The sequence below is a fragment of the Archocentrus centrarchus genome, chromosome 6 (genome assembly GCF_007364275.1).
Source record: "Archocentrus centrarchus isolate MPI-CPG fArcCen1 chromosome 6, fArcCen1, whole genome shotgun sequence".
NCBI classification, from domain to species: domain Eukaryota; kingdom Metazoa; phylum Chordata; class Actinopteri; order Cichliformes; family Cichlidae; genus Archocentrus; species Archocentrus centrarchus.
In genome coordinates this window covers 20,377,917-20,403,230 of record NC_044351.1, presented here as the reverse complement: position 1 = coordinate 20,403,230, position 25,314 = coordinate 20,377,917, and the positions used below count along the sequence as shown (strand labels likewise).

General features: G+C 38.9%; 1 protein-coding gene and 1 non-coding gene across 2 annotated transcripts; one reads left to right on the top strand and one right to left on the bottom strand.

The window, feature by feature from the left end:
• Positions 1-487: 487 nt before the first annotated feature.
• trnak-uuu (transfer RNA lysine (anticodon UUU)) lies at positions 488-560 on the bottom strand. The gene has a single exon. It is a non-coding gene; the product is annotated as a tRNA-Lys (tRNA).
• Positions 561-12,288: 11,728 nt separating this feature from the next.
• gnrhr4 (gonadotropin releasing hormone receptor 4) lies at positions 12,289-21,193 on the top strand. Its single transcript, XM_030731468.1, has 3 exons — positions 12,289-12,804; positions 19,489-19,693; positions 20,730-21,193. Exons 1-3 carry the CDS (start codon positions 12,289-12,291, stop codon positions 21,191-21,193), a joined length of 1,185 nt encoding a protein of 394 aa, XP_030587328.1.
• Positions 21,194-25,314: the final 4,121 nt, after the last annotated feature.

Sequence of the window (25,314 nt, the reverse complement as noted above, 5' to 3'; positions counted from 1 at the left end):
AAGTGAAGGAATCTGCTAGCAGGTTTACCTGTAAGTGACAGCATCTGGATTCTTGTGGTTATTTTTTCATGTTTGAATTGATTTGCAAAGGTAATTTTTTGATTGATTTTTGGTCAAAAGTCAATCAAAAATTAAAAATTCTGCAAAAATATAAAATAGTCTTGTATAAAGGTACAGAAAGGGTGTGACTAGTAAATTCTGCAAATTTGATTTTATATGTAAAAAAAAAGTTTCACTCTTGCAATGCCATCCTTTTTGTGACATTGCAAGACTTCTAATAAACCTCTGAGTCTTTGTGTATTGTGTGCTCTTTTTTTTTTCAGACTGTTAAGTTGGTCAAGGATCCATGAAATCTGACCCAGGCTCAGAAAGACAAACTACAATAGGGCTTTGGAAATTCATTTGAACACCATACAGAGAGCAGCACTCATATCCACTTTTGGACTTTAAGTGCTAGTGGAGAACATATCAGCACTGACCCTACATTAGCCTGAACAGGGATTTGAACCCTGGACCCTCAGATTAAAAGTCTGATGCTCTACCACCTGAGCTACTCAGGCCCTGAAGCTATTCTGTTAGGAGTCGGTTACTAAACAAAATGCTTAACAAAGCTAAGATTCTGTGAGATTGTATAACTTGCTGCTCTTGGACATGACATAAGGCACTGGATAGCTTTTCTGCAACAAAAAAAGATTTTCCTTCTCTTGAACTTTCCTGTTCATCACTCGGCTTAATCCCATTTCAAGTAAAACAGGCAATAAATTTGGGTATTGTAGGAATGTTGAGAGTCAGAGAACCACACCGCTGCTTTACTTAGATTGAAAGTTTAAAGTTCCTCACTTACACCTCTCTACCCAGTGTTTAAATACAAAATGTAAAGACAACATTTTGGTTAAAAATAAATAAATAAATAAATTGGACAGAAGATCTGTTACAACATAGAAGACTTGGATTTTCATTTGCAGTGTCTGCTTTTCTGAGAAATTGTTGCAATCATTTTGTAGAATTCTACCCCTGGTGAATGCAGCTCATTAGCAACCAAAGGTCTAAGTGCTTCCCCTTTGAACACTCACAATCACAGACATGGCAGTTTTCCATTTGCCTTCTTTTTACCTCATGTCTGTTTCTTTCTGAGAAAGTATGTGCTTTTTACAGGTTTGGGATTTTCACATTTCACATTTTTATTTTCTTACAGTTGGATATCTTAGTGACATCAATTTTAATTTATTCAAAGGATGTCTGTTAACTGCAATATATTACTGTTTTCTACTGCATTCCTTCAGTGCTAATCATTTTCTTTAAGCTTAAGGAAAGATTGGATTAAATGGTGAGACCCTGAAAATGTGAAAGAGCTTAAAGCAGAGGATATTGAATCTGTTAACACTTAACCCAGCTTATTTTTACACATTGATTTCCACTGGAAAAAAGTGTGTATATGTAACAGCCATAAATTTAGTAATAGCCTCAAACATTTTTGAAATATAATGTATATCCTTATGATATATTTTAAGGCCAGAGTGAGATTCAAAAAACAAAAGAGGGCATTTTTAATTCTTCTTATCATCAAAACATTAGCTAAAAGAAGACATATGACAGCTTTATAAAAATGAGGCTGTAGCAAGTTATTACTGTACTGTTTAAAAATGCTGTAACTTTACCAAGTTTAATGCAGCAGGAAAAAAAAAAGTTTTAAATTTAGGCATGATTAGTGTTTCCTTATTAACCCTGATTTTATTACAGTCTGTTCTGTCATTCTGATTCACAATGCTGACTTTGTTCAGCTGTGCGCACATCCATTTAGTCTGTTGTTGCACCTGCTTTCAGTAATTAGTGCAGGGACCTCCAGGGTAGAAGGGGTTAACACTTAACTCCCCTGAAAGTAAATCAGGTGTTCCCACTAAGCATAATCCAGACAGCTGTATGCCCTGACACAACTGGTAAATTGGAAGAATAAGAATAATTTCTAGGAAGAAGAAATTATTCTTAATTAAACTGATGCAGTTTGCAAACTGTGCTTGAACAAACAGGAATTAGTACAGATGATGTTTGTACTAGAGCGCTGAATATATTCTGAGAACTGAAAACACGCATTCTCCTTCCATGAATATGTACAGCTGAAAACAAACAAAACAAGAACAAAACAAAGCATAGCCCTGTCATCACTGATGACCACTTTCACAGCTTTAAGATGTGAAGTGTGGATAAACAGCACCCTGAAGAGATCGATGCTATGTGACTACAAGCAAGATGAGAGGATTAGGCCTGTTCAAGACACTCCCCGTCTTTGCATTTAAGTTTCTTAAATCAGCTGCTAACAAACTAGCCTTGGGGAAAATTGCTGCTAAAAGCTGCTTTTACAAAAGATACTTCTAAATTTACAAGAAACACACAGGCATTTTAAAGACACTCTGTCACTAGACTACAATAAGATACAATTTGATACATGCTTAATAATCCAGATAAGGAAATCTCAGAATGGGATGCAGTTGGATGCTTGAGGCATAGCTGTCCCCTCAATTTTAACTGCATCCTATACACTTCATGCATTCACAAACATAAAGCCATACACTTCAACATTTATAATTTGGGTGGGGGGTGGGGTGGGCCATCCCACACCCAGGTTTTCTGCACCTCGCCCGGGGTGGGAGTCGGGTGGTGCTTCGGGTGCCAGGCTGGCAGCGTCCTGGGGTCGCTGTTGGCCCGGGTGGGGTGTCTACTTGCCCTGGCTTCAGAGGGTGGATAGATGTGGATGAATGTCTATCTTTGTGCATTTGTCACTGTCCTCGTGGGTGTATTTGGGTGGGTGAATGCGTGTAGGTAGGGGTGTGTGTGTGTGTGTGTGTGTGTGTGTGTGCTCATATGTGGGTGGGTGTGTGTGCGCATGAGCATATGTGGGTGGGTGTGTGTGCATACGTGTGTGCATGGCTGGACCTGAATCTGGGCCTTCTTGTGCCTTGCCTCCCGGCTGCTTCTCGTTGGTGGCTCCTGCGTCCCCTGCCTCCCCGGGGTGTGGGTGCCTTGGTGTTCCTGGGCCGGGCTGGATGTTCTGGCGTGGGTGTTGACCTGCTCTCCTGGGGGCTGTGGGCCGGTTCTTGGGCACCTGGGCCCTGGGGCCCTGCCCCGGCCTGCGCAGGGGGCTGGCCTATGGGGGGGGGGCGGTTTCCTATTGCCTCGAATTCCCTGGGGCCCTTGCTCCTCGACTGGGGGGACTCCATGTGGGACTTCCCTCTCCCCTCTGCTGGGGTGGGTATGCAGTTGTCGCTGGAATGTGCGGCCACGGGTTTTCGTGGCTCTTGATGGGCTGCGGATGGCTCGGATTTCCTGGGTCCCTCTCTGCCTGCCTCTGGCTCCTTGTGGGTGGAGCGGTGGCTTTCTGCCCTCGTTGGTAAGTGCATTCCATGACAAAGACACTAACACAATCACAGCATAACAAAATTATTGTTCTTATACAACCATGCTTCATTTTGTTGTGCCTTTTCCACAGTTATTTTTCCAGATATTGCTTGTTCTGTTTTGGTATGTTGTCTTTTTAATTTTTTTTTTGTAGTTGCAGCATTTGAATTGTTTTGGTTAGTTTCTCTCTCCTTTTTTTTTTTTTTCCCTTCCTCAGCCTGTCAAATGGAATTAAATGTATGTGTACACAAATAAATAAATAAAAAAGAAACAAAACAAAAAACACAAACATTAACAAGAAAAGCTCATAGAGACTCTATAGAGCTTATCTTGGAAGAATAAATATGTTTGGCACAACAGTGCATTCAGATGACAATTCTGCTTGCAAACACTGCCAGGCATGACAGGCTTTAAAAAAAAAAAAAAAAAAGAATGGGAAAGACCATCTGAACCAATGAGGGGAGCTAACAGTATATTATTTTTTATCATCTTACAATGCTCTGATTGCTGCCATTCCCCAGCTCTCTGTGAATAGTCCTCACGGCCGCTGATTAATGGTCGTGACAATTTGCATATCAACAATCATTAAACTGATCTCATGGCTCATTGTTATGCAGCCGTGCTGGTTTTAATCGTCATACAACTGTACTGTTTATAAGACTGGGGAATCCTGCAGTCAGCCGAAGCAGAAAAAGTCCTATGAATGCAATAAAACGTTTCTCCTACTGAAAATGTTGCTTCCAGTTGAACGTTCAGGGGAAAATGGAACTTCTTGGTTATTCTTTTATTGGAAAGTGTGATATGTATTGCTTTTCATATAGACCAATTTTAACTCTAGTATAGAAAATAAAATATGGCCTGCTTAACAGCTGTATGGCTCTTCTTTACTCTTTGATGTTCCATCTACATCCACATGAGTCATTACACCCTAAAGAAATTACAGCAGGGAGCCTAAGGTTTTATTCGTTTGCATTTTACAAAATGGTGGTCCTTTATAGTCATGCTTATAACTAAAAATACAATGGCCACATATGAATTTTAATGTGTGGCTTCAAAGTTTCAAAAAGCAGTATATACAATAACTGCATAACTGCATAACTGTTATTGGATGTTAACACAACAGAGGCTAAGAACTGGAATCAATTCAGGCTCCTAAATGAATCCCTCTGAGCTTGTTATCATCAATATCTGTCTCCTATCTTATGCTTTTGTTGTCTGGCAACAAGTGAAGAAGAAGTGATCAACCAACTTTCACTTGGCATGTTAAATAACGAAAAGAAAAGGAAAACAACATAAATCAAAACAAGAAACCAACAATCACTCAGAGTGCATTAACTATATTTATTTATTGTATTTTCCACATATTCATTTTTTTCTTTGCTCTTTTTAAACATATTTTTTGTAGCGCAGTAAAAATTAATGCATTTTGGGGTCAACTTCGAAGAAAGGCTGATGTGAAATATAAAAGTGAGATCAGAGGTCAAATGTGACATGATTTTTAAAATCTTTGTACTTTTATGTTGATGATACACACCACACTAAGAATCATAGTTTCTAAGTTAGAAGGCTTTTTGTCAATTTTAGACCAATAAATCATTAAGGTGACCTCGAAGGCCTTGGCGGATGTAAGCCAAATTTTAATGGATTGTTAAGATGACCCCACTCTACACCTCTAAAAAGTTTGATCAGAATTCATTCAAAACTTTTCAAACTATCGTGTCTACAGACAGAATGATGTTCTCGCACACAAACGCTACCAAAAACATAACTTCCTTGGCAGAGGTAAAAACACTAAAATAATTATGCACTCTTTCACTTATATTTTGTACTATGGAAGCACATGTCATGGATCACAACTGGTAGAAGCTGTAAAAAAGTTTCTAGTATAATTTTAGTGGTTTTTCACATTTAATGACTTTTTAGGTGTGAAAATGTCTTCTGGCTTACTGTATAATTTCTTTCTGTGCAATGAAAAATGCGGTTTCTCACCCATAGAAACAAAAAGTAAACACAGTACTAAAGTGTGTGTGGGATTTCCATTTCGTCTTAAAAACATTTCAGAGAATATCAAAAAATTGTGTCCTAACAATGTAAAATTATATTTGGAAACTATTAAATAGCCTTATTAGATATTAATTATACAAAAAAAAAAAACAATGTTATCTTTTTAATCTTGTGTTTCATTTTAGTAGTCTAAATGTTTTGAGTCTAAACTGGTTTTATGCTCTTTTAGTGTTCTTTCATTTTGCTTGTGCGGTTTTCTGTTGTTGTATAACATCTTTGCTCTGCTCTCTTAAAAAATCTGTGTGATGTTTAAATAACATGCAGTGCACACTGGACCGACTCAGTCTATTTCTAGACTCTCAGATGAACTTGCAAAAGGTTTTCTGATTTAGTCGAAGCCTATAGGAAAATGAGCTCTTTTGCTCTGTGATCTCAGTAAACACTTCGGTGACAAATTTATGGTTTGAATTCAGCTCGAACACTCAGCTCAAAGCTTCGGGATTGGGTTGTCATTAACCAAAGGGTGATGTCATGGTGGCTACATCCAGTCTATGATGAAATCACAACCACACTGTTCTGTTGACACAAACTAAAGTTTCACGCTCAAAATCTACATAAATAGCCTAATACATAAAGTATTTGAGGCTCTGAGCTTTAGATGTTAAATATTTAGTGATTCATCCAGTGTTTGAGACTAGGTTTCCAGACAGATATTACAACTATCTCTCAAAATCTGAACTTTTCTTCACCATCTATACAGCTGATCAAACGCTAAATGTTATCAAAAGCTGGAAAATCATTTGCCCAAAGAACTAGTAACTGATGGGTTTTCTTGCCCCTATTCAGAATAGAATAGAAAGCTTTTATTTTCATCAAACACGGAGTATGATGAAAATGTAGCAGCTGCCACAGTTCACTGCCTTTCCTTATAAAACTTACACAAGAAAATAAGAAAAATACTGTACATGTTGCATATGTTGTATATTTATATGTTGCAGTCACAGTGAATCATTTTCTTGTTTTCTGGTTCTGGCAGTAATACCATTCCAAAGAGTCACGACTAAAGCCTTAAAAGGCAGGTGTACGAAGATGCTTAACCTGGCATGCAGAACACAAATCCCAAACATTTGGGCAAGTAGTCGTATCTCTCACCCATGTTTTTATCCAAATGTTGCCTTTAACTCATAGTGTCCAATGCCTTCTGTTAATTACTGTGAGAGACTCATTAATGGACCTTCATGTCTAATAATTCTTCTGCCTGGTTGTTTAAAAGTCAACAAATTGATTTTATAATAGTTTTTTTCATGACAATTAATTAATAATTGTTGTTAATTATTAATAATTATTAATTAATAAAGACATGCAGTTACTGTGGTTAGGTTAATTGGTCACTCTAAATTGCCCATAGGTGTGAATGTGAGTATGAATGGTTGTCTATCTCACTGTGTTGGCCCTGCGACAGGCTGGCGACTTGTACAGGGTGTACAGGGTGTACAGCCCCCCCCCCCCCCCCCCCAGAGACCCTGAACAGGACAAGCGGAAGAGAATGGATGGATGGATGGATGGATGGATGGGTGGATGGATGGATGGGTGGATGGATGGATAGATGGATGGGTGGATGGGCGACACAGCATCTTTGCAACAGTTGTCAAAGATGCTGTGTCGCTGTTCTGGATACAGCGTGCACAAAAGCGTACAATTATGTGAAGGGCAGTGGAAAACCAAATATATCCATCAAACAATCAAATATTCTCAGAAATTAAACATAGAACAGGAACTGAAATTCTGTAAAGAGATGTCGTTGCTTTTCAAGGGACAGGATTTTCTGGTTTGGTCATTGTGACAGCTTGGCTGAATCAGTCTGTCAGAGAAGGTCCCTCACGGCCTGTAGGTGGTGGAGAGAGTGCTCAGGATTATCCCTAGTGGATTGCAGTTGGATCAGTGTCCTCTCCACCGTAACTTCAAAGCCCTGGTCCTCTTGATCAGTTTATTCAGTCTATTGGTGCTGGCTTCTGTGATGCTGCTCCCCCAGAGACTACAGCAAAGCACACTGCATGGGCCATAACCAAGTGGCAACCTCTGGGGCTGAAAAATTCAGCCAACGCTTTACAGCCTGGTAGAAACAATGGTGTGGGGCTCTATAGTTAATTTTACCCTTCATAACAACTGTACTGAATTAGCTACAGTAAGGCTTACAGTTAGGGGCATGTAGCCTTTAGCTGGCTGCTAAGCTCGACTTCAGCTAATTTGAGTAACCAAACCAGACTTTCCAACCATGGTTCTGGTGCTGGTTTCTTTTGTAGCACTACTACAGCAAATAATACGCCCTGCTTTTTGATACAGGTCATCTGAAAAATTCCACTGTAGTGAAGTATTATATTCTAGTATTGTATTGTAGTATTTTGTTCCTTGTATTCCCATCCAAGAGTCTGGAATCCAGATGGTAAAAGCAGGTTGACTACTTTTATCCAACATCTTACCGAACACACTGAAGGATCACACCTACCTCAGTAAATAGAGACAAGTCATTCCCTTCTAATGTACAGCCTTGTTGTTCGCCTTCCAGTTCAGACTGATGTCACCATTGATCTCCAGGTGATTTGTAGTCCTCCATCACATCATCAACATCCTCTCCTAGATGACACAGTGGCCCCCTTCCCCTTATCCTTCAGAAGTCAGTCTTCATCTCTTTGGTCTTGGCCAAGTTCAGGAGCAGATGATTTTTCTTAGACCATTCTACAAACTCCTTACAGTGCTCAGTGCACCTCCTCCTGCCTATCATCTACACAGCTAACAACTGCATAATCATCCGCAAGCAGGTGAACAGAAATAGAAACAATACAGTGGAACATCCTACTCTTCACCAACATCAGACACAACATTGTTCACTCAGGAAAACAAAAAAAATACCAACCAAATAAAAAAAACAACCCTGCAATCTAGCTGTTAGGTAGTCAGCAATCCAGGATGTGGTGGATGTATCTACTCTTAGATGATATATATATATATATATATATATATATATATATATATATATATATATATATATATATATATATATATATATACATACATACATACATACATACATACATACATACATACATACACACACACACACACACACACACACACACACAGAGGTGACAAGTATCTGAAAGTACCTGAAAGTCATGTCTTTAAGAAATAGGAAAAAGTGCAGCAAAGACCTGACACAGGACCTGAAAGATGCATCTGATGCATTTGACCCTTTAGCTGATCCAGCTACTGTTCATCAAAGTCTCATCTCAGTGGAGGGGTGGCTGTCAAGAAGCCATTCATAAGGAAAGGAAGGAGGGACAAAAGGCTAAGGTATACCTCATCATCTTGACAGAAACCAAAGGCAGCCAACATCCAAATTAGAGCTTTGAATGTCCTTGAAGAAGCCTGGAGAACTGTTCCTGAAGACTACTTAATGAAATTACTAGAAAGCTGCCTAAGAGAGTTCAGGATGTGCTGAAGAATAAAGGTTGTCACACCAAATATTGACTTTCAAATTCATTAAAATTGTATCAAGTCTGTTTTTCCTTATATACTGTATTTCCACATGTGTTTGCACATTTTAATAGATTGCTGCACATATTTCCCATTTTCCTAGCAAAAGATAAAGAAATGAGAGGTGGCTGAAGACTTTTGCACAGCACTGTATTAAGTGCATGTTTATGTATGTAAACATAAAACTTCACAAACTTCCTGAATTAAGCTTAGCGTGGCCTGTGTGATCACTATATGTGGCTTGATGATGCTCACAGGACTATAGGTGTGATGATGAAATATAGCTGATTATGTATGCCAGAGCCTTTGGGTAAGATGATCCATGAGAGGAAGAAGTGGCTCATTGAGAATGAAAAATGAAAAATGCATGAAATTATGGATAATGTGCCTCACACCAACACTCAGTCTCTCTCTTTCTTTCTCTCTCCCCCCCAGTGTTTGAAAGCAGGAGGCTAAATGGGTCTGCTGCTTTGAGAGAAGGGTTAATTCACCAACAAAAGGCACTAAACCTGCAGACAGAAGTGACCATTCATTTAGGCCACTGAAATCTTCCAGACTGTAATTACCTGCATGAACTGTGACATCACGGTGGGCAATTTGCTAAATAAGAAGGTAACAATGTGGTGACTTAAATCACACATTAGCCTTTCTACCACCAAGTTGGCCTTTGTTTCTATCGCGGACATTTCCATATCTTTATCTTGAGACATGAATTATTCAGGTAGTAACTTAATTACAGTAAAAATGATCACACATTTAAATTAGTATGATCAATTGTTGTTTTTTATTTCAATAAAATAAAGATATCACAATTTTGATTTAAAATGTTACTACTCTATATTTACTAATAACATTACAGTAAATACAACATATAATTTACATTGATATTATGTATATTAAATGCTACTAAAGGCCTCTGGCTGCTGTGATAGCTTTTGCTGCTTGACCTGCTTTCTAGATGCATCATAAAAGGAGCACACCTTGACCTTTTTTATGAAGGGACTCTGCATTTGTGTTAAAATGTAAACCCTAAAACAGCACTATGCAGTATATCAATATGATGAATATAGGTGGCTGATTTTGCTTGCAGTCATTATTCTGGACATGCAGTATTTTTGCAATTCCACGTTTGACCTCACTTTGTGCAGTAGCCAGTGGCCTTTTCAAGATTATTATTATTATTATTTTATTCATTTATTTTTTTGCTAGGGAAAAAAAAAAAAATCCTCTATTAAACTTCACTACCAAAACATACGCAAGAAGATCTCCTTATCCTCCATAAAGATCACCCAAGGTCATGTTTTACATCACAAGAGGTACACTTCAGTTCCACAATTTGATTACTTTGTTCCCACATTTTGATTCATTTGTGAGTGGAAGATCAGAGAGTCAAGACAACACATCAGTTTTTCCTCCCTGAAGTCAGGGTGAGAACTATGAGGAGCAAAAGAAAGCCTGACTCCTCTCAATAAAAGATGAGCTGTACTAACAACATGGCGTGTGACTAGGCAAACAATCAAGACAGGCAAAACTTTGATCACATCATTAACACAACAGAAAGTGCATTAGTAACACAAATGGCAAATTTCAGAGAGAATTTAGGGACATGCACATGCAGAACATGTTTGATTATGTATAATTTGTTAAAGAAATTACTAAATTAATTCAAATGAAGGCCTCAATACTCAGTGTTCTTTTAAGTGAAGTTTTAGGAATTTATTAATTAAAAAAAAAAACCCTGAAGCATACTTAATGTGTGTTACCCTGCAGCATTAACAGCAGTTAAAATTAGTGCTTGAGAGATGAGTGGAAGGTTTGTATAGTACGTCATGAAAAACATCAAGGGCAAAACTCACCAAAAAAAAAAAACAAGATGCAGGGAGAATAAAGACAGGGAGAGCAGCTCTCAAAAGCTCTTGGCAGATTGATCTGGTGCTGTCAGCTGCAATGATGAACTCCAGCCAGAGGAAGCCCTTAAGGTAACATAGACAGACAGAAGAAGATAAACACACAGGAGGCCTGACCAAAGCAGGAGGGTCATGGTCACGGCTGCAAAAATATCCATTTGCATGCATTTCATATATTGCAATACTGATGCTGGAAATATTCTTATTAATGTTAACATGATGATGATTTGAACTGTAGTGTACAATAATCAGTCAATAATCTGTCTTTTAAAGAAGACAGTCTGTCTTTAAAAGTGGATATTTGACTTTTTAAGCAGAGTCTACTCCTAATTGAACAAAACTGCCTTTTACTTTTTTTCCCATATTAGAGACACACAGCAAAGAAGAAAACTCCAAACACGAAAGACTTCACTAAAACCACCAGTAAACTGTTATCATCCCAGTTTTGTGGGAAATAATATAAAACAAAAAGCCTGTGTGCCACTTGAGAGTAACAACAACAAATCCACGTTCTTAGGAAGTTTCTCCAGTGCAAAGGCTGAGGAAATGTGGGGGCTGACTGGTTTTGTCTCACTCTTCAGAGCATCTCCCTTCCTCCTCACAACTTGCAGAATTACCCCCCGACCTAACATTAAGCTTTACCGCACATTCTTGCGCGAAGAGTAGCCGCACCGGTTCGTGAATGGTTAACCCGGGTGATGGTGTTGCTTGTCATTTTGCACAGCGGATGAATGAAGCGCTCTGAAGCAACAGCTGCAGTGACTGCAGTAACGCGATCTCTATTAGCGCTCGCTGGTAACAGCTCCTAACTGCAGGTAAGCTGTTTGTTTCTGCGTCGAAAACCGGCTCATCCTGATTTATTCTGACTTTCCTTTTCTTCGGAGCAATGGCAGAATAACAAGGAGGTATGAAACAGTGAGAAAATTAAAGGATGAGATTAGAAGTTCAGGAAATTATTCCACTTATGTAATTTTGTGACATTTTCTTTACCTTTTCTTTACCTTTGCCCTTTTCTTTAATTTAAATGCTGCGTGTTCTTCTACATTTTCTGCTTTTCTTTTCTGTCTTTATCGCTTTGTTAACATTACTGTCGCTGTCTTTGAAATCTTAACTGTTTACGCTCACCAGAAAAAAGCCAAATAATAATAATTTAGCATATTGCACTATAATTAAAGCTGCATAGGCCAGCAATTCTTCTATAATATGATAATATATCACATAGGCACACGGACACAACACCTTTTGCATTTATTATCAAGTTGAATAAAGAAATCGGAAAATATCCACAGCTTTTTCTCCCCTTTCACAGTTGCAGGTCCAGCTGGAGATGAGGAAGGAGAAAAAACACACATTTTAGCTAAAGTAGGGATCTTTTTATTCGTCTTTTTTTCTTTTTCTTTTTCTTTTCCTTCTTTTTTTATGGTCCCGTCACTCCGGTCTTCTTCAGGCTATGTTCCACCAGCTGACGGATCAAACACTGAATGGCAGCTGTCAAGGACCCACCTCAGTGTGCAATAAGAGCGCTAATGGAGACGCGCTAGAGCTTCCCACTTTCTCTACAGCAGCCAAAGTCAGAGTCATCATTACCTTCACTCTGTGCGCAGTGTCAGCTGTATGCAACTTGGCCGTGCTGTGGGCTGCCAGCAGCGGCGGCAAGCGCAAGTCTCACGTCCGGATCCTCATAATGAACCTCACGGTGGCGGACCTGCTGGTGACTTTCATCGTGATGCCGGTGGACGCGGTGTGGAACATCACGGTGCAGTGGCAGGCGGGAGACATCGCCTGCAGGCTGTTGATGTTCATGAAGCTGGTGGCGATGTACTCCTGCGCTTTTGTGACAGTGGTCATTAGTTTGGACAGGCAGTCCGCCATCCTCAATCCGCTGGGAATCAGCGAGGCCAAAAGGAAGAGCAAAATCATGTTGACTGTGGCCTGGACGATGAGTGTCATCCTCTCACTCCCTCAGGTAAGAGAAAATATGTTGTTGCTACTCTGTGACACCCCCCCCCCCCCCCCCCCCCCCCACACACACACACACACACAAAAAGTTGTTAATTTTAAGAAAAGTAATGGAAAAGTTTTGATCATGGACTTTTAAAAAAAATATGGCAATGAATTTAAACTATGTCTAAGCACAGGAAAAAAAATCAATTTATATTGTAATTTATAATATAATTTTGATTCATTCCTGTAATTTCTTTGAATAAAATATTTCAAATTTTTACTTGCTTTAATGTTTTGATGTTGCAGATTTTTGCATCATCTAGATTTTACTTTTCCAGTTTCAAATGTTATCTTTAACTTGTCAGTCAAATGTAATCTTTCATTTTCAGACTTTAGCCTTCATCTGTTGTGGGGGATTCAGGATAATGAATTAGAGCAGTGGTTCCCAAAGTCAAGAGTGCTGCAGCCCAATGAAAAACCAGAAAATGAGTGAGTAATTTTCAAACTGAATTTCTGTCATTACTGCCTGCAGAACCTCACCTGCAGAACCTTCACGAACCACCAAATGTCTGTGGTCCACACTTTGGGAACCACTGAGTTAGAGCATAACAAAGAAGGCTGACAACCTTCATCGGTCAGGCTATTTGCAGGAAAAAATACCTTGAGAAGTTATAACGAAACTTTCTATGCACTGTGTTCATGTGATTGAATGGTAGATAGTATGCATTTTTTAGACTTTCACACACTTTTCAGTGTGTTTCTCAGTCACCCCTTCACACACATAGTCACACCCCAGTGTGGGAGTGGGAGCAACTTGGAGTTCAGTGTCTTGCCCAAGGGCACTTTGACACACAGAGACAAAGTTCTGCTTAACAGGCTTTTTTAGACCTCACTTGACACGATTTGCAGATTCAGCTTAGACAATATAAAAAAATGGATGGAGCTTTGGGAAAAGTGGCACCAATGTGAAAATGCCTTAAGCCTGCATTCTTTCTAATGGCCCACAAGAGGACTTCCAGTTATATAGAAGTCTGAGGGTAAATGGCCCAGAGGAAACCCTTTTCTGATGACTTTATGGTGCTGACCACTAGCTTCAGGTCATATTGAATGAAACATGAAGTCCATTTTATAACTTATGGTGATTCTAAGAGTCAGAAAGGAGGATCATCCAGGATACACTCATTAGCTAACGACTAGTGACTAAAAAGTCTTCACAATCAGATCTACTTCTCGCTCGTCACAACTGGCTTCAAAACACCAAGATGGTGACAGCAGAAACACTCACTCAGTTTGAGGCTCAAAATGGGATGTCACTAACCAAGTGGCCAAATCAAATGGTAGCTACATCCATCTTTTATCCAGTTTATCACTATAAGAGCACAAGCCAGATAATGAAATTCATCAACCACATTTTAACACTTGAAGGACTGAGGTTTACTGGCAGCCTGTCCAGGGTGTATCATGCTTTGTGCCCTGTCTCAGCTGGGACAGGTTCCAGCTGCCCATAAATTGTTGGACAAGTGGTTACAATTACAGGTTGCGTAAGTAAAATATTGTGTTTATTATATTGCTATCAACTCTAATTTTAAGCTTTAATTATTACTGTAATAGGCAGAACGGTGGCGTGGTGTTTAGCACTGCTGCCTTACAGTGAGAATGACATCTAGAAGGCCTGGGTTCGATTCCACCTTGGCCCAGACGTCTCGCTGTGTGGAGTTTGCATGTTCTCCCCGTGTCTGCGTGGGTTTCCTCCCACAGTCCAAAGACATGCAATTACTGGGGTTGGGTTAATTGGTCACTCTAAATTGCCCATAGTTATGAATGTGGGTATGAAAGGTTGTCTGTGTCTTGGCCCTGTGACCTGTACAGGGTGTACCCTGCCTCTCGCCCTATGTCAGCTGGGATAGGCTCCAGCCCCCCCGTGACCCTGAACAGGACAAGCGGAAGAGAATGGATGGATGATATTACTGTAATCTCATATAAAAGAAAAGTGACTCTGTTTCATGTTGTTTCTGCTTTTCCCCTCTATTCCTATTCTTTTCTTTCATGTGTTCCTTCTTTTACTTACTGATTTTCTTTTAGAAGACATCATTCTCAAGCAAAACACCCCAATTTGCAATATTCCTGACAACGCATCCTGCAGTATTAAATGACGGTTGTGCAGATGAAGAGTAAAATACTAGCAACATTTACAGTTCTCCTACTACTATCTACTTTATGGCATTTTTTTTGTAGTCATACTATATTTTGAATTAGAGTACACTGCTGTAACAAATGATTTTTTTTATTCATTTTGGTACAAACAAAATGCAACAGATGATGACGCAGAAAGCTGTAACTCAGCCAAAATCCTTACTCCATCTGTCAAAATGAAATTGGTGTCAATCAATAAATTGTTGCCACCAAAATGACAAAATCCTTTGATATTGTTTAAACCCAGGTGGTCAAAATGTTCAGATATTTTGTCAGAATGACAGCCGACCCCGAAGCATGTTCTACCAGAATAGTTTTTTTTTTTTTTGTATAACAGAATGCTTTTTTTCTATCACAGTCACTTCTCTTCAGATGTCAGTTTGAATTCAATTTTGAAAAGAAAAAAAGCACTTTAATTTGTGAGGAGAAAAAAAAATTGTCCTTCAAGGGTCACACAATGCAGTAAAATACAGTTACAGTGGCAGTTAAAAATGTATTCAGTACTGCTCAGAACAAAGCAGGTAGACTATACCATACATATACGGGGGAGGCAAAGGACAACAGTACTGTTATTACAGTATATTACAGTACTGTTAATAATTGGTATCTTGTGGCCTCCTTTGGGCCACAGAATCTTATTAACTTCCCCTCTAATGCTCTCTCTTGCACTGTAATGGGAAGAAGCAGCATGCATGCCACATCTATCCTCTGCACTCGTCTGCATCTTCCCATATAGTCTATCGTCTTCTCCTTGCGACACTACCACACAACCTCATTCCTCTTCCTCGTTCTTAGGCAGTTTTTTTCACTCATAAAATTTAAGTTCCCCCATATATGGTATTTTTTGTAAAACTCTTCTGCTCCAGTTACAGACTTACAGACTGTGGGCTTGACAGATTTTGACAATTAGAAGGACTATTTTCGGTTTTGTTCAGATAATTGAAAGATTTCACATACTGTCTTGAAAATTTCAGAAATATATTGCAATATATCGCAGTATCTTTTGGGAAATATTGCCCAGAAAGCAATGTTTTCTACAGTGTAGCGCCCTCTTAATGGGAACCTAATGGTTGCTGTCAGAATTTGTTGTTGTTTGCTCTTTTTGTACAATAATTTGTTACTGTGTGTGCCTTTCACTTCATTAGGTACATCTGCTGAACTACTCATTAATTCAAATATCTAATTAGGCAATTGCATGACAACAACTCAGTGCATTTAGGCATGTAGACATGATCAATGTGCCCTGTAGAAAATGGTCTGAAAAAGAAAATATCCAGGGAGAAGCAGTTCTCTGGGCAAAAATGTCTTATTGATGGTCAAACTGGTTCAAGCCAACAAATAACCACTTCTTACAACTGAGTTTTGCAGGCACAGCTTCTGTTGTGAACAGGAAACCGAGGTTACCTTTCACACAGGTTCACCAAAATTAGATAAGAGAAAACTCTAAAAATAGTTGATTCTATAAACGAGTCTCGATTTGTGCTCCAACAGTCAAATGATAGGATCAGAATCTGGTATCAGGCTGCTGCTGTTGGTGTCATGGGGTGGGGAATATTTTCTTGGCACATTTTGGACCCCTTAGTACCACAAGAGCATCTTTTAAAAGCCACAGCATACCCCAGTATTATTGGTAACCATGTCAATCCCTTTTTGAACAGGATAATGTGGATAATGCAGCATGTCGCAAAACTCAAATCATCTCAAACTGGTTTATTGAACATAACAGTGAGTTCATTGTACTCAGATGACATCCACAGTCATCAGATCTCAGACTGATATGGGGACTTTTGTGATATGTTGAAATGGGAGTTTCACATCATGGATGTGCAGCTGACAAAATCTGCAGCAACTGTGTGATGCTATCATGCCAACATGCACCAAAATCTCTGAGAATTGTTTTGCTGCACCTTGCTAAATCTGTGCCACAAAGAATTAAGGCAGGTACTTTACACATATACACATTTATGTGTATATGTGTAAAGTACCTGCCTGGAACTAGACGGAATACTCTTCAGTGAATATCTTAAACATGTCAGTGTTTTTCTTTGAATCTGTCATCCATATGCGTATGCACAGCACTGAAAATCCAAAATCCTCCAGCCTCTAAAAAAAACCTCTTCTGTTGAGAACCAGCTGCAACAAAACAAAACAAAACAAAAAACAAAGGAAGCAAAAAAATAAATAAATAAATATTTTGAACCCTTGAAAGATCAAAAGGGAACAGGCCCATGCAAACTGTTAAACCAATTCTGCAACCTTTTCACATTTCATCAGAAAATAATCAGAACAAATTGAAAGCCAGAACACTTGATGGATCCACTAATAAATAATACAAAGATTTATAGGCATGGCTTTTTATTCCAGCATGTGCACATCTTCATTTTTCACCAGCTTTATAGCAAAAGAGCAGTGTGATATTTAGTTACCAGATGTAATAAAGTGCTAAAGGAGCACAGGACTAAAGACTGGACTCTTATCATTGGGGACTGTCTTTGCTGTGGAAGGTCACGGTAACAAATCTCTGTTTACAAATTTAACAATCCTTAAATTTAATCCATTCAAAACATCAATACCAATGATATCTCCTTTCAAGCTTGTACTGTACTATCAGAGCGTTCTCTTAAAAAAAAATAACACTGTGCCACACATTCGCACTGGTAGCATGGTGGTGCAGTGGTCAGCACTGTTGCCTCACCGGAAGAAGGTCCTGGGTTCGGATTCACTTCTGTGTGGCATCAGCATGCTCTCCCAATGTTCTCTTCATAGGGGGTGTCTCTGAGTACTCTGGCTTCCTCCCAAAGACATGCAGTTAGTGGGGATGGGTTTATTGGTCATTCTAAAGGTGTGAATGTGAGACTGGTGACCTGTCTAGGGTGTACCTCTATGGCAGCTGGGATAGGCTCCGGCCCCCTGAATTGGATAAGTGGAAGAAAATTGATGGATGGAGAATGTCAAGGGTTCTCTTACCAATATAAAAGAAAGGTGAGGAGGAGGGTAAGTAATAACTGGAGCTGAAATTGCAGAAAGTAATCCAGGTGTCACTTGTTTTTTATCCAGGTGAAAATCTCACTGGGGTTCTACACTCATCAAAAACATTTGACTCCCTGCTTATCATTTATGCTATTCTCCTGTTTCTTTGGAAAAATGCATGAAGCTGGTTGTGCTCATTCAAATATATCCTGTGTGTTATACAGAATTTTGAATAACAGAGGTGTCTTGCATTGCATTACATTTGTCTCTACATACCTGGGCAGATAATGCATGCATTTACGAGTTTACAGCGCTTTTTCTCTTTTCTGTAAGAGCCTCCAACAAACTGCAGGTTGTGTTTTGCTAAAATTGCCAGGAGCAATACTGCTGCTGTTTCTATTTTCTCTGCTCAGAGACAGATAGATACTCAAATTCTAATAAATGTTTTAGCCTTGAGGCTTGACTTTCCCTTGAAACTCGGTGACGCCTGTCCTCACTTTGTCTTCATGTAGTTTCATAAACACATAATAAAACACGTTAGAACATTTGAATCATGGCATTGCTTTTTATTTTTGGCTGTAATGAAAAGAAAAAAAAATTTTTTTGGTTTATTTTTATACATTTCCTGAACAGAGAACCGCTGCCTGTATTGGTTATGTTTTCATTATAATTTCATTATAATTTAAGTGCTTTAAAAGCAATGGTTTGGTCCTGGTTTTTTTGTCTGCAAGAGTTGCAATTTCTGGTCTTAACCATCAGTAAATGCAACATATTGTGAGTCCAGATTTGTGTCGTGGGACTGAGCTTTCTGCAAGGTCCTTGCAGACCAGTTTTCCCAAATGTCTGGAACACGTATAAAATGTAACAGAATGCCCAGATTTTTAAAACCCCATTATAAATTGAATGCAGTGATAATACAAATGGTAAATGCTGAAAGTGAAAAATGCTTTTGTTCTTTGAAAAAATAAGTGCTAATTTTGATTGTGATTCCAGCAACATGTTTTTCTAAAAAAGAGAAAAAAGATTTTTGTCATTAGTGAATAACCTTCTACCACCTCAGCTGCAGCAGCCCTGAAGTAATTACATTGCAGGGAAGCAGCAGCAACAGCAGTGTGTTAGATTACTTGCTGCTTTGGTTTAATTAGGTGAGCTCGCATCAAGCCACCATCCAATGGTAACTTCCAGCAATATACTGATGACCAGCATGTAATGAATACTGTACTGAATTTGTGACGGACATAATCACTTGTTACTGAAAAACTAATGCATTTCAAAGTCAACAGTTTTGTTAAATGATCTTTATATGGTGGTGAAGAGACTGCATTTATATTGTGAATTATAAGTTAAAATAATAATGCATTCACACTAATAAAGTGGCCATCAGTAGCATTACTGTTTACTCTCTTCGTTGTGTGTTGTCTGTTAATTTTTTTTAACCAGTCTGGACAGCCTTAAGCTTCTTTCAGTTGCTCCCTTATTGACAAGCTCATTAAGCTCATTAAAACCTTTCTTGTCTTTTTTTTTTTTTTTTTTTTTTATCCAGATGTTTATATTTCACAATGTAACCATCACTGTCCCAGAGAACTTCACCCAGTGCACCACCCATGGCAGTTTTGTCCAGCGCTGGCAGGAGACCCTTTACAACATGTTCACGTTTGTGTGCCTCTTCCTCCTGCCTTTGGCCATCATGATCTTCTGCTACACACGAATCCTTGTTGAGATATCCAGTCGTATGGCTCGGAATAACTGTGAGTCTTGAATTTTTTATTTTTTCAAAAGCTTCAAAATACAGTTATGTGAAAAACAAAGTAGACTCCGTGATTAAGTAGCTTGAAGTAATAATTTTCTGGATAACTTTGTCAGTCTCTCACATTGTTGTGGAGGAATTTTGGCCCGCTCTTCTATACAACAATATTCATCAGTTCATTGAGGTTTGTAAGCATTCCTTCATCTCTTAAGGTCCCACCACAGCATTTCAGTCAGGTTGAGGTCTGGACTTTTACTGGGCCATTACAACACCTTCATTCTTTTTCTTTTTCAGCCATTCTGCTGCTGTGCTTGGAGTAATTGTCATGTTGCAATAACCCAATTTTTGCCAAGCTTAAGCTGTCAGACAGATGGCCTCACATTTGACTTTAGAAAATTTTGGTATACAGAGAAGTTCATGGTCAACTTAATGACTGCAAAACAAGCCCAAATCATCATCTCTCAACCACTGTGCTCGACAGTTAGTATGAGACATTTGTGCTGATGTGCTGTGTTTTCACAGCACCATGTTTTCTCTAAACACGGTGCTGTGCGTTATGGTCAGACATCTCCACTTTGGTGGAGTCTTGGCCTTTCTCCTGGCACCCCTTCCAAAGAGGTCATACTTTTTCAGTTTTTTTCTAATTGTACTGTAATGAACATAACATGCTAACTGAGGCCTCTAGAGGCTGAGATTTAGCTCTTGGGCTTGACGTTTCTCTAAGCAATGCACAGTCAGGTGAATGTGATGATATGTCCACTCCTGGGAAGATTGTGGCATTGTTTTGACGTAGACCTGAATGCTCCAGATGAAAACATCTGCCAAAACCTCTGCTTTTATAGAGGTTCCCACATGTGCTGATGATCATTTAATCAAGCACATTTGATTAGCAGCACCTGGTTCCTACTTACCCTCGTAATTCGTATGGAAGCAGTAAGGATGTGTAAGGATTTCTGTGTGAAAACTTTCTTTTTCACATGAGTGTATATTTTCAGGGAGCTATGGCGTAACTGAGATGGTGTTTTCTCTTCTTCTAGTGCTGTCAAGAGATGTTCATCTTCGCCGATCCCACAATAACATCCCCAAAGCTCGGATGAGAACCCTTAAAATGAGTATTGTCATTGTGACTTCGTTCATCATCTGCTGGACCCCATACTATCTGCTTGGATTGTGGTATTGGTTGTTTCCGGAAAAAATGGAAGAGACAGTCTCGCATTCACTGACTCATATGCTGTTCATCTTTGGCCTTTTCAATGCCTGTTTAGATCCTATCACCTATGGTCTGTTTACCATTCATTTTCACAAGGGTATGAGAAGACACCGTCAAAGTTCAAACAGACGGATCGAGTTAGAAACCAACACCTGCCTTGTACAAATGACTCGTCTGCCCTCTCGCAGGCAGATTGCCTCAGATGTTCACAGTGTAAACACAGAGGAGGTAAGCGACAGCAACATCACAAAAAATGTCTCAAGCCCAGAAATCTCAATCAGTAAGATATGACGGCTTAAAGAATTTCATGAATGTCTTTTCCTCAATGAAATCTTGTGTTTTGAATCTGCTCATGTTCCACTTATGTAATTGATGCTGTATTATATCTTGTGTTTGTTAACCCTCTGTTTTCTCACACTTAATAAATTGGATTCCACTTATCAGAGCTGAAAAGGCACCGCAGAGTAACACACACATCTTCACTCTCAAGTAGCATTTAAAGGCGCCTGGGTGGCTTAGTGGTGAAGCCGGCGACCACATACACACGTTGCGGTGCGGGCGGCGCGGGTTCGCGTCCCGGCCCGTCGCCAATTTGCCCGCATGTCTTCCACCGTATCTTTCCCCCATTTCCTGTCACTCTCCACTGTAGACAAAAAGCCGCTGTGGGCAAAAAAAAAAGTAGCATTTAAAAAAACCACCACATATCCAGAGGGTGACTCAGTACAGATTGCTGATATACTGAGGACTCATTCAAGCTGAACTGATGATACATCAGTTTAAACTTGCCATGATCTCACTGAATAAGTCTTACACCTACATTTCAGAACCACTCTTAACAACAGCGGGACAAAAATTAATACTTATCGCCATTTGATTAACTGAACACTCATAATTACAGGATTTTAATAAGGAAATTTTCTCATTTCTGTCTGTTTTTTTGAATTACGCATGTTAATAAAATGACCACTTAGGAATAAACTGTCTACAGTCAAAGATGATTGATACATTCGCAGCACACTGGAAACCCACACAATAAATTTTTTTTTAAAAACACCTCTATTTGTCATCTAATATTGGACACCAAATTGCTCTCAATCACCACCTGCTTTGAGTGTAATTATAAAAAAAATGCAATTTAGTTGAACTGAACAGGACTTTTAACTAAATGTTAATTCATGTTATATGTATTGAATGTGAGCCTATGTTGCTGATGTGATATTGACTGCATAATTGGTCCAAGATCAGTTTTGTGTTAAATGTGCTGCACATAAATCTCTCTCGAGTCAAGGCTTTATAAAATATCTTTGAGCAGAGCCATTTGGATATTTCACATTAGCATTAGTGTTCTTAGCTTATTACATTGTGTGTTGTGTTGCCAAGAAAAAGCCTAAAGGAAATATCTAGACTTAAAGGTCTGTATTTGAATGTTATCAGTAAATTAAACAGCACATAAGCTTCTGCTCTCAAAAAAGAGTGATCATTTGTAAATGTTTGCATGGTGCTGCTTTTGTTTGCAAGATGTTGTAATGTGAGTGTTACTGTCTTTATTTATTGTTAATGTGTTTATTGAATAAAAAGATTCTGCTTTTTCCCTTTGTTAATTCACAAACAGTAACAGCTTTTCCACCAAGTCAATGTACATTTGTCATCAAAACAGAGCGGATTGCATCTGATAAAAGAACAAACAAACAAACAATAAAAATCCAGCTGCTGTTGCTTCAAACTAATATTTTCTGACTGATTTACAAACTTGAAATTTGAACAGCTACAACTGCTTGACAATTGGATATATCCTCCATCTGCAAAAGTATGACATCACTAAATGCTCCAACACAATAATTAAGCACATTTCACACTTTATTATTTTATTTTCTAATCATTTACTTCTCCTTACATTTAAGAATGCATTTTGATCACAAGAGAAGTATTTTTATACGGTATTTACAATATACTGAGTCACCACAGTATAGCATAAAGTCTGTCTCGTTAGGAAAGTGCAGCTTTGGTGCAAATGAATGTGACAACAGATGCACTGGAGAGGAAACAACAGGATAACCCTAAAAAAAAAAAAGGTTTTTCAGGAGGTGGTCACAGACTTCAGACCATTGCTTTCTCCTTAAACTACCTGATTTGTCTACAGTTTTATTTTGTTGCTAGGGTCCTTGTCACTACAGGTACTGTAGCATGACATGGTACCTGCAGCCCATTCAGCTTAGCATTCATCAAGAATATGCCTTGATGTGCCTTGCAGGCAGCAACATCATCCAACTTTTGCTGCAGCTTCTTCAGACTGCCACATGTGTCTCAGTGTGAACTTGCTTTCATTTGTGAAGCGAATGGAGCACCGAGGGTGGACCTGATAGTTCTGTTGTTCTCTGGCAAATGCCACTCAAGCTGCATGGTGCTGGGATGTAAGCAGGGGTCCTGCTAAAGGGCATCTGGACCTCATGCCACCTTTCTGGAGTTTGATTCTGCCAGTGTGGTTAAAAACATGTACATGAGTAGCCTACTGGTAGTCATTTTGTAGGGCTCTGGCATACTCCTCCTGTTTCTCCTCACATAAAGGAGCTGATACTGGTCCTGCTGCTGGTTCAACACCCATCTATGGCACTGTGCAACTCTCCTTGTGTAACGGCCCATCTCCTGGTACTATCTCCTTCAGAATCTTCAGACTGTGCTGGGAGACACAGCAAAACTTCTCGCGACTGCATGTATCATCCTGAAGGAGCTGGACTACCTGTGCAACCCGAACGGACTGCAGGTACTGTCTCATACCAATAGCAGTGATAAGCACACCAGCGAGAAGTAAAACTCACTTCTTACAAAACAGTTCCCATTTTAGGGCGTGTCTGGTTGTTTCCTCTCCAGTCCACCTGTTTTCACTTTCATTTGCACCAAAGCAGGTGAAATAGATTCACAGTGGCTTATAATTCCTAACTGGATAGATTGATATCCCTGAAGCTTAACTAACTTTGTGTTATACTGTGATGATCGAGTGCAGCCTTTTGCCAGATGCCACATATCTGTGGCCACTACAAGGTTTCTGGCCAAAGTTAAAATCTTAAAATGTTGCATGGACACAGATAACTTCAAATTTGAGATTTACTGGAAAAACATCAACTGCTTACTAATGAGAATTGGAATCAGGCTCTTGTATAATAACAGCACTCCTTGTGGGGATAAGCCAATTTTCTCTGACAATTCAAGAATTTTTTAACAAGATAATACACACATAAAATAACATTTTATGGCAGCAGTGAATGAGATTTGGCTCTAACCACTGTCTCTAATTGGGTATTTAGTCAGATTTAACATTCCTGTGACTATGATAAGCTGATCTCTTCTTCTGTGTTCACTGCCAACATAGCAAAATTGTTCATAAGCCGTTTAAAGATTAAAACAAGTCAAGCTAGTTCACATTTTCATCATTCATCATCAGCTAATCTCTAGTGTGACTTTATCCTGGTCATAATTAAGATGCTTAACTTGGGAAGGTTCATTGACAGTCTGTGCAGATACCTACAAAACTTTGGATAAGTAGTATTTTTGTTTTGTTTGTTTTTTTAATGTGAACATTTAGTTTATGCCCAATGTTCTGCACCGTCCTAAGCTCTCAGAGATTATAACACATCTCCTCTGCTAACTAGTTGGTCTTATTTACTTGGCTACATGTGCTTTCTACATAATGTTTCAGGCGTGAATATGATTAACATTTTTTTTTTTTTTTTACTTTTGGGACAAATTAAAAGTCTCAGGCAGTTTCAAAAGCAGAGGGCAAGGCATGTTGGTTGAACCTGTGGAAACTGACAGTGTGACAAGTGGCATTCACAGTGAAATACTCATTAGTGACCTGCAGCACAAATGCCATGCTGGAGCGTGGATGACAAGGTCATTAATTCTGGCAGATCAACCTCAATGGCATTTTTACTGCTAAGTGATACAAAACCTAGCAGGAGATGGTTTGTCGGGATTTTGACTTTTTCATTAAGTATATTTTATTTAAAACTTGGCTTTTGCTTCCTTTATAGTCCAGCACTTCTTCTCGTCTAAATGATATCATCAAAACGGCTTTTTAAATTTAAAACCCGAGGCTCCAAAATTATATTTCACAGTTCAACAGCTGATGTTACTTTAGTTACATCCATTTGTTATATGCAGTCTATGGGAAAATAAAAGCATGTTGACCATTAATCTTTTATTAAAAACATCTGTTTATTAGTTTTTTAAAAGTACAACAACAACAACAACAACAACAACAGTAATGTACAGAACAAACCAAACAATAATCTCACATACAGGAGATTAGTAGGTGACCTGCTCTACCACCTGAGCTACAGCCTAATGTGAACTGTTCAGACTAGTAATTGGTTGCCAGAATAGCTGAAAGAGCCCCTTTTTTATGTAAAATGGTA

What these genes read in the sequence shown, in the direction of transcription:
- gnrhr4 (XM_030731468.1), top strand. Translation starts at nt 12,289, where the DNA reads ATGTTCCACCAGCTGACGGATCAAACACTGAATGGCAGCTGTCAAGGA. An exon ending in TCATCCTCTCACTCCCTCAG is followed by an intron (nt 12,805 to 19,488) that starts GTAAGAGAAAAT and finishes TTTTTTATCCAG; the next exon opens with ATGTTTATATTTCACAATGT. An exon ending in TCGTATGGCTCGGAATAACT is followed by an intron (nt 19,694 to 20,729) that starts GTGAGTCTTGAA and finishes CTCTTCTTCTAG; the next exon opens with TGCTGTCAAGAGATGTTCAT.